General features: G+C 53.5%; 1 protein-coding gene across 1 annotated transcript; it reads left to right on the forward strand.

Moving 5' to 3' along the window:
* Positions 1–293: 293 nt before the first annotated feature.
* Positions 294–8,650, forward strand: LOC144491279 (myeloid leukemia factor 2-like; the record flags this gene model as incomplete). The annotated part of the gene is made up of 3 exons (XM_078208955.1): positions 294–467; positions 6,521–6,556; positions 8,549–8,650. Coding segments are annotated over exons 1-3 (264 nt in total), but the record flags the coding sequence as incomplete, so codon positions are not given.
* Between the last annotated feature and the right edge of the window lie 1,487 nt (positions 8,651–10,137).

Consider the following 10,137-nt stretch of genomic DNA (forward strand, 5'->3'; position numbering starts at 1 on the left):
GGAGGGATACAATCGAGAGGGGAAGGAGGTGGAGGGAGGGACACGATCGAGAGAGAGGGGGATGATGTGGAAGGAGGGATGCGATAGGGAGGGAGGGACGTGATGGAGAGGGAAAGAGAGAGGAGGGGAAGGAGGGAGGGATGTGATCGAGAGGGAGGGAGAGGAAGGAGGGACACGATTGGGACCGAGGGATTGGAGGTGGGCAGTGAACTGGAATGGACGAGCGGAGGAGGACTGGCTCGGAACGGAGGTGATCGAGTGTCGGGTGCTGCCCTGTTTGTGTGTGTGAGTCTCTCTCTCTCTGTCTCCGCAGGGACCCATTCGCAGTCCACAGGCAACACATGTCCGCCATGTTTGGGGGTTTTGGCAACCCCCTGGGCTTCGACCCGTTCCTCAGTATCACGGACGGGCGGGCGGTCACGCCTCAGCTCCCAGGCCCCCTACAACACAACCGCAGGATGTTACAGGTGAGTGACAGCACCGACCCTCCCACAGTGCGGCGCTCCCTCAGCACCGACCCTCCCACAGTGCGGCGCTCCCTCAGCACTGACCCTCCCACAGTGCGGCGCTCCCTCAGCACTGACCCTCCCACAGTGCGGCGCTCCCTCAGCACTGACCCTCCCACAGTGCGGCGCTCCCTCAGCACTGACCCTCCCACAGTGCGGCGCTCCCTCAGCACTGACCCTCCCACAGTGCGGCGCTCCCTCAGCACCGACCCTCCCACAGTGCGGCGCTCCCTCAGCACTGACCCTCCCACAGTGCGGCGCTCCCTCAGCACTGACCCTCCCACAGTGCGGCGCTCCCTCAGCACAGACCCTCCCACAGTGCGGCGCTCCCTCAGCACCGACCCTCCCACAGCACCGACCCTCCCACAGTGCGGCGTTCCCTCAGCACTGACCCTCCCACAGTGCGGCACTCCCTCAGCACCGACCCTCCCACAGTGCGGCGCTCCCTCAGCACTGACCCTCCCACAGTGCGGCGTTCCCTCAGCACTGACCCTCCCACAGTGCGGCACTCCCTCAGCACCGACCCTCCCACAGTGCGGCGCTCCCTCAGCACCGACCCTCCCACAGTGCGGCGCTCCCTCAGCACTGACCCTCCCACAGTGCGGCGCTCCCTCAGCACCGACCCTCCCACAGCACCGACCCTCCCACAGTGCGGCGTTCCCTCAGCACTGACCCTCCCACAGTGCGGCACTCCCTCAGCACCGACCCTCCCACAGTGCGGCGCTCCCTCAGCACTGACCCTCCCACAGTGCGGCGCTCCCTCAGCACTGACCCTCCCACAGTGCGGCGCTCCCTCAGCACTGACCCTCCCACAGTGCGGTGCTCCCTCAGCACTGACCCTCCCACAGTGCGGCGCTCCCTCAGCACTGACCCTCCCACAGTGCGGCGCTCCCTCAGCACCGACCCTCCCACAGTGCGGCGCTCCCTCAGCACTGACCCTCCCACAGTGCGGCGCTCCCTCAGCACTGACCCTCCCACAGTGCGGCGCTCCCTCAGCACTGACCCTCCCACAGTGCGGCGCTCCCTCAGCACTGACCCTCCCACAGTGCGGCGCTCCCTCAGCACTGACCCTCCCACAGTGCGGCGCTCCCTCAGCACCGACCCTCCCACAGTGCGGCGCTCCCTCAGCACTGACCCTCCCACAGTGCGGCGCTCCCTCAGCACTGACCCTCCCACAGTGCGGCGCTCCCTCAGCACAGACCCTCCCACAGTGCGGCGCTCCCTCAGCACCGACCCTCCCACAGCACCGACCCTCCCACAGTGCGGCGTTCCCTCAGCACTGACCCTCCCACAGTGCGGCACTCCCTCAGCACTGACCCTCCCACAGTGCGGCACTCCCTCAGCACCGACCCTCCCACAGTGCGGCGCTCCCTCAGCACTGACCCTCCCACAGTGCGGCGCTCCCTCAGCACTGACCCACAGTGCGGCGCTCCCTCAGCACTGACCCTCCCACAGTGCGGTACTCCCTCAGCACTGACCCTCCCACAGTGCGGCGCTCCCTCAGCACTGACCCTCCCACAGTGCGGCGCTCCCTCAGCACTGACCCTCCCACAGTGCGGCACTCTGTACCAGAAATCGATTTCCGTCACTTCTGTGGACGTGATTTGATTTATTATTGTCACTGGGATACAGTGAAAAGTATTGTTTCTTGCGCGCTATACAGACAAAGCATACCGTTCATAGAGAAGGAAAGGAGAGGGTGCAGAATGTAGTGTTACAGTCACAGCTCGGGTGTAGAGAAAGATTAACTTAATGCGAGGTAGGTCCATTCAAAAGTCTGACAGCAGCAGCAGGGAAGAAGCTGTTCTTGAGTCGGTCGGTCCGTGACCTCAGACTTTTGTATCTTTTTCCCGATGGAAGAAGGTGGAAGAGAGAATGTCCGGGGTGCGTGGGGGGGGGGGGTCCTTAATTATGTCGGCTGCTTTTCCCCCGAGGCAGCGGGAAGTGTCGACAGAGTCAATGGATGGGAGGCTGGGTTTGCGTGATGGGACTGGGCTACATTCACGACCTTTTGTAGTTCCTTGCGGTCTTGGGCAGAGCAGGAGCCCCAGACCAAGCTGTGATACAACCAGAAAGAATGCTTTCTGTGGTGCATCTGTCAGAGAGAGAGGGGAGAGGAGGGTGTCTCTGCTGTGTTTTGGGAGAGAGGGAGGAGGAAGTGATGTCAAAGAACAAAGAAAATTACAGCGCAGCATCTCCTTTAAACCTTGCCCCTCGCACCTTAAACCTGTGCCCCCTAGTAATTGACTCTTCCACCCTGGGGGAAAAAGCTTCTGACTATCCACTCTGTCCGTGCCCCTCATAATCTTGTAGACTTCTATCAGGTCTCCCCTCAACCTCCGTCGTTCCAGTGAGAACACACCAAGTTTCTCCAATCTCTCCTCATAGCTAATGCCCTCCATACCAGGCAACATCCTGGTAAATCTTTTCTGTACCCTCTCCAAAGCCTCCACACCCTTCTGGTAGTGTGACGACCAGAATTGAACACTATATTCCAAGTGCAGCCTAACTAAGAAGGGGCGGCACGGTAGTACGAGTGGTTAGCACTGCTTCTTCACAGCTCCAGGGACCTGGGTTCGATTCCCGGCTCGGGTCACTGTCTGTGTGGAGTTTGCACATTCTCCTCGTGTCTGCGTGGGTTTCCTCCGGGTGCTCCGGTTTCCTCCCACAGTCCAAAGATGTGCTGGTTAGGTTGATTGGCCAGGCTAAAAAATTGCCCCTTAGTGTCCTGAGATGCGTAGGTTAGAGGGATTAGCGGGTAAATATGTAGGGATATGGGGGTAGGGCCTGGGTGGGATTGTGGTCGGTGCAGACTCGATGGGCCGAATGGCCTCTTTCTGTACTGTAGGGTTTCTATGATTCCAAGGTTCTATGAAGCTGCAACATGACTTGCCAATTTTTAAACTCAATCCCCCGGCCGATGAAGGCAAGCGTGCCGTATGCCTTCTTGACTACCTTCTCCACCTGTGTTGCCACTTTCAGTGACCTGTGTACCTGTACACCCAGATCCCTTTGCCTATCAATACTCTTAAGGGTTCTACCATTTACTGTATATTTCCTATCTGTATTAGACCTTCCAAAATGCATTACCTCACATTTGTCCGGATTAAACTCCATCTGCCATCTCTCCGCCCAAGTCTCCAACTGATCTATATCCTGCTGTATCCTCTGATGGTCCTCATCGCTATCCGCAAATCCACCAACCTTTGTGTCACTGCAAACTTACTAATCAAACCAGTTACATTTTCCTCCAAGTCATTTATATATATTACAAACAGCAAAGGTCCCAGCACTAATCCCACTTGTCACAGCCCTCCATTCAGAAACGCACCCTTCCACTGCTACCCTCTGTCTTCTTTGACCGAGCCAGTTTTGTATCCACCTTGACAGCTCACCTCTGATCCCATGCGACTTCACCTTCTGCACCAGTCTGCCATGAGGGACCTTGTCAAAGGCCTTACTGAAGTCCATGTAGACAACATCCACTGCCCTACCCTCATCAATCATCTTCGTCACTTCCTCGAAAAACTCGATCAAGTTCGTGAGACACGACCTCCCCTTCACAAAACCATGTTGCCTCTCACTAATACGTCCGCTTATTTCCAAGTGGGAATAAATCCTGTCTCGAAGAATCCTCTCCCAATAATTTCCCTACCACTGATGTAAGGCTCACCGGCCTGTAATTACCGGATTATTCTTGCCACCCGTCTTAAACAAAGGAACAACATTGGCTATTCTCCAATCCTCTGGGACCTCCTCTTTGGCCAGTGAGGGATACAAAGATTTCTCTCAAGGCCCCAGCAATTTCCTCCCTTGAGTGACTCAGATGAGGGAGAGTGAGACAGTCAGAGAGACACACAGGAACATACATATGAGTATATTTTGAGAGAGAGAGACAGGATGATGTGTGAGTTAAGTGGATTGGCCATGCTAAATTGCCCCTTAGTGTCCAAAGATGTGCAGGTTAGGGGGATTGGCCATGCTAAATTGCCCCTTAGTGTCCAAAGATGTGTAGGTTAGGTGGATTGGCCATGCTAAATTGCCCCTTAGTGTCCAAAGATGTGCAGGTTAGGTGGATTGGCCATGCTAAATTGTCCCTTAGTGTCCAAAGATGTGTAGGTTAGGTGGATTGGCCATGCTAAATTGTCCCTTAGTGTCCAAAGATGTGCAGGTTGGGTGGATTGGCCATGCTAAATTGTCCCTTAGTGTCCAAAGATGTGCAGGTTAGGTGGATTGGCCATGCTAAATTGTCCCTTAGTGTCCAAAGATGTGTAGGTTAGGTGGATTGGCCATGCTAAATTGTCCCTTAGGGTCCAAAGATGTGCAGGTTGGGTGGATTGGCCATGCTAAATTGTCCCTTCGTGTCCAAAGATGTGTAGGTTAGGTGGATTGGCCATGCTAAATTGTCCCTTCGTGTCCAAAGATGTGCAGCTTAGGGGGATTGGCCATGCTAAATTGCTCCTTAGTGTCCAAAGATGTGTAGGTTAGGTGGATTGGCCATGCTAAATTGTCCCTTAGCGTCCAAAGATGTGTAGGTTAGGTGGATTGGCCATGCTAAATTGCCCCTTAGTGTCCAAAGATGTGCAGCTTAGGGGGATTGGCCATGCTAAATTGCTCCTTAGTGTCCAAAGATGTGTAGGTTAGGTGGATTGGCCATGCTAAATTGCCCCTTAGTGTCCAAAGATGTGTAGGTTAGGTGGATTGGCCATGCTAAATTGTCCCTTAGTGTCCAAAGATGTGCAGGTTGGGTGGATTGGCCATGCTAAATTGTCCCTTAGTGTCCAAAGATGTGCAGGTTGGGTGGATTGGCCATGCTAAATTGCCCCTGTTGTCAGGGGGATTAGCAGGGTGGGTATGTGCGTTTACGGGGATAGGGCTTGGGTGGGATTGTGCTCGGTGCAGACCCGATGGGCCGAATGGCCTCCTTTCTGCACTGTAGGGATTCTATGGATTCTGTATCTTCCTCCCAACAGAAGAAGGTGGAAGAGAGAATGCCCGGGGAGCGCGGGAGGGCCCTCGACTGGACGCGTGCCGTCGAACGGGAATCAGTCGGCCTGGGTTTTACAGGCAACCGGCCGCTCAGCGGGTGCCTCCGAGTTATGCCGCTCTTTGGCACCCCCTCGGGCAGTGCGTACCGCGCCCTCTTGGAGCCCACCACCGTCGTTCGAGGGGGGGGGAAACCCCAAACGGCGGTACAGGCCTGGGATGATCGCACTGTCGGTCCCCGCTTTGCGGAAGGGCTGTGGGGGGGAAAAGGGCACCCTGGCAGGGGGTTTGTGGTGGGGGGGGGGGGGGGGGGGGGGGGGGGAGTGGGTGAGGGTCACCATCTGTTGGTGTCTCCCAGCCCAGGGCTGCTGGAACTCTTTACCTGACAAGGGTGTGGAAGGAAACTTCTGGATCACCTTTAAGGCGGGGGGGGGGGGGGGGTGGTTAGATTCCAGCGAAACAACGGGGTGAGGGGTTATAGTGAGTGGGGTTCCACGCGGAGAACAACGATGAGCTAAGTCGCATAGGGGCGGCACGGTAGCACAGTGGTTAGCACTGCTGCTTCACAGCTCCAGGGTCCCGGGTTCGATTCCCGGCTCGGGTCACTGTCTGTGTGGAGTTTGCACATTCTCCTCGTGTCTGCGTGGGTTTCCTCCGGGTGCTCCGGTTTCCTCCCACAGTCCAAAGATGTGCGGGTTAGGTTGATTGGCCAGGTTAAAAAATTGCCCCTTAGAGTCCTGGGATGCGTAGGTTAGTGGGATCAGCGGGTAAATATGTGGGGGTAGGGCCTGGGTGGGATTGTGGTCGGTGCAGACTCGATGGGCCGAATGGCCTCCTTCTGCACTGTAGGGATTCTATGATTCTATGATTTCTAAGTCACCGCATTCCTAAATGATGGACATGTTGACTGTTTCCATCTTGCTTTGCGTCATTTATATGTATTGCACCCTGTCTAATACTTGTCTCCCCTCTCTCTCCCCCTCTCTCTCACGCACGCATTCGCTCTGATCCCTTCTCCCTCTGTGCAGTCCCCCGCCCTCTTGCCGTTTGGCATGTTCGGCATGGTAAGTGTGTGATGGCATCGATGACATTGGCGGAGGGGGAGCGGGCTGCTATTTACTGCAGCGTAACAGATGGCTGGGAGCGAGACACATCAAGTTGATCAGGGAGTCTTATGTTCACTAGCGTAACAGATGGCTGGGAGCGAGACACATCAAGGGGATCAGGGAGTCATATGTTCACTAGCGTAACAGATGGCTGGGAGCGAAACACATCAAGTTGATCAGGGAGTCATATGTTCTCTAGCGTAACAGATAGCTGGGAGCGAGACACATCAAGGAGATCAGGGAGTCCTATGTTCACTAGCGTAACAGATGGCTGGGAGCGAAACACATCAAGTTGATCAGGGAGTCATATGTTCTCTAGCGTAACAGATAGCTGGGAGCGAGACACATCAAGGGGTTCAGGGAGTCATATGTTCACTAGCGTAACAGATAGCTGGGAGCGAAACACATCAAGGGGTTCAGGGAGTCATATGTTTTCTAGCGTAACAGATAGCTGGGAGCGAGACACATCAAGGAGATCAGGGAGTCATATGTTTTCTAGCGTAACAGATAGCTGGGAGCGAGACACATCAAGGAGATCAGGGAGTCCTATGTTCACTAGCGTAACAGATGGCTGGGAGCGAAACACATCAAGTTGATCAGGGAGTCATATGTTCTCTAGCGTAACAGATAGCTGGGAGCGAAACACATCAAGGGGTTCAGGGAGTCATATGTTCACTAGCGTAACAGATAGCTGGGAGCGAAACACATCAAGGGGTTCAGGGAGTCATATGTTTTCTAGCGTAACAGATAGCTGGGAGCGAGACACATCAAGGAGATCAGGGATTCCTATGTTCACTTGCGTAACAGATGGCTGGGAGCGAAACACATCAAGTTGATCAGGGAGTCATATGTTCTCTAGCGTAACAGATAGCTGGGAGCGAAACACATCAAGGGGTTCAGGGAGTCATATGTTCTCTCGCATAGGCATTCGGCCTCTGATCTTCGGATAATTATAAGGAAATTATAATTCCCACATTATAGGAAAGATGTGGAAGTGTTGGAAAGGGTGCAGAGGAGATTTACCAGGATGTTGCCTGGTATGGTGGGAAAATCGTATGAGGAAAGGCTGAGGGGCTTGAGGTTGTTTTCGTTAGAGAGAAGAAGGTTAAGAGGTGACTTAATAGAGGCATACAAGATGATCAGAGGATTAGATAGGGTGGATAGTGAGAGCCTTTTTCCTCGGATGGTGTTGGCTAGCACGAGGGGACATAGCTTTAAATTGAGGGGTGATAGATATAGGACAGATGTTAGAGGTAGGTTCTTTACTAGAGAGTAGTAAGGGCGTGGAATGCCCTGCCTGCAGCAGTGGTGGACTCGTCAACGTTGAGAGCGTTCAAGTGGTTATTGGATAAACATATGGATGATATTGGAATAGTGTAGATTAGAGGGGCTTTAGATTGGTACCACTGGTCGGCGCAACATCGAGGGCCGAAGGGCCTGTACTGCGCTGTAATGTTCTATAACAGATGACTGGGAGCGAAACTATAAAGGGGATCAGGGAGTCATATGTTCTCTAGCGTAACAGATAGCTGGGAGTGAGATACATCAAGGGGTTCAGGGGGCTGGTACTTTCTACAGTGTAACAGATGGCTGGAAGCGACACATGGAAGGGGTCACATTTTCTATAGCGTAATAGATGGCTGGGAGTGAGACACATGGAGCGGTTCAGGGGGGTTATATTTTCTCTAGCGTACCAGACGGCTGAAAGCGAGTAATTGAGGGGTTCAGAAAGTAAGATTTTCTCTAGCGTAACAGACGGCTGGGCGCGAGACACGTCAGAGAGTTCCGGCGGGGGGGGGCGGGTGTTAATTTTTGTATTTGACATCGGGATGATTATTATTCTGGATCCTGATAAATCCGCCATCTCGTTCCCTTGCTGTGTGCATCCATCCCCACATCTGGCCCTGACTCTCTCCGCCCCCCCCCCCCCGTTTCTCTCTCTCTCTCTAGGGACGTGGAGGTTTTGGTGACATGTTTGGAATGATGAACAGCATGTTCAGCAACATCAACTCCTTGATGGATAACGTGGTGAGTGGGGCCCGACAAGGGAAGGTGTGGGGGGGGTGTGTGTGTGTGATGGGAGGGGCGGGGGGGGGAGGGTGGGTGTCGACTGAATTTGATTTGATTTAATATTGTCACGCACTGGGATACAGTGAAAAGTATTGTTTTTTGCGTGCTCTGCAGACAAAGCATACCGTTCATAGAGAAGGAAAGGAGAGGGTGCAGAATGCAGTGTTACAGTCACAGCTCGGGGTGTAGAGAAAGATCAACTTAATATTTGATTTATTATTGTCCCATGTACTGGGGATAGAGTGAAAAGTATTGTTTCTTGCGCGCTATGCAGACAAAGCATACCGTTCATAGAGTACAGAGGGGAGAAGGAAAGGAGAGGGTGCAGAATGTAGTATTAGTCACAGCTAGCGTCATAGTCATCGAGGTTTACAGCATGGAAACAGGCCCTTCGGCCCAACTTGTCCATGCCGCCCCCTTTTTTTAAACCCCTAAGCTGGTCCCAATTGCCCGCATTTGGCCCATATCCCTCTATACCCATCTTACCCATGTAACTGTCTAAATGCTTTTTAAAAGACAAAATTGTACCCGCCTCTACTACTGCCTCTGGCAGCTCGTTCCAGACACTCACCACTCTCTGTGTGAAAACATTGCCCCTCTGGACCCTTTTGTATCTCTCCCCTCTCACCTTAAACCTACACCCTCTAGTTTTAGACTCCCCTACCTTTGGGAAAAGATGTTGACTATCTAGCTGATCTGTGCCCCTCATTATTTTATAGACCTCTATAAGGTCACCCCTCAGCCTCCTACGCTCCAGAGAAAAAAGTCCCAGTCTATCCAGCCTCTCCTTATAACTCAAACCATCAAGTCCCGGTAGCATCCTAGTAAATCTTTTCTGCACTCTTGCTAGTTTAATATCCTTTCTATAATAGGGTGACCAGAACTGCGCACAGTATTCCAAGTGTGGCCTTATCAATGTCTTGTACAACTTCAACAAGACGTCCCAACTCCTGTGTTCAATGTTCTGACCGATGAAACCAAGCGTGCCGAATGCCTTCTTCACCACTCTGTCCACCCGTGACTCCACTTTCAAGGAGCTATGAACCTGTACCCCTAGATCTCTTTGTTCTGTAACTCTTCCCCCAACGCCCTACCATTAACTGAGTAAGTCCTGCCCCTGGTTCGATCGACCAAAATGCATCACCTCGCATTTATCTAAATTAAACTCCATCTGCCATTCGTGTAGAGAAACATCAACCTAATGCGAGGTAGGTCCATTCAAAAGTCTGACAGCAGCAGCAGGGAAGAAGCTGTTCTTGAGTCGGTCGGTACGTGACCTCAGACTTTTGTATCTTTTTCCCCCGAGGGAAGAAGGTGGAAGAGAGAATGTCCGGGGTGTGTGTGCGTGGGGGTCCTTGATTATGCCGGCTGCTTTTCCCCCGAGGCAGCGGGAAGTGGAGACGGGAGTCGATGGATGGGAGGCTGGTTTGCGTGATGGGACTGGGCTACATTCACGATCTGTTGTAGTT

Source organism: Mustelus asterias, unplaced genomic scaffold (assembly GCF_964213995.1).
Source record: "Mustelus asterias unplaced genomic scaffold, sMusAst1.hap1.1 HAP1_SCAFFOLD_4906, whole genome shotgun sequence".
Classification (NCBI taxonomy): Eukaryota; Metazoa; Chordata; class Chondrichthyes; order Carcharhiniformes; family Triakidae; genus Mustelus; species Mustelus asterias.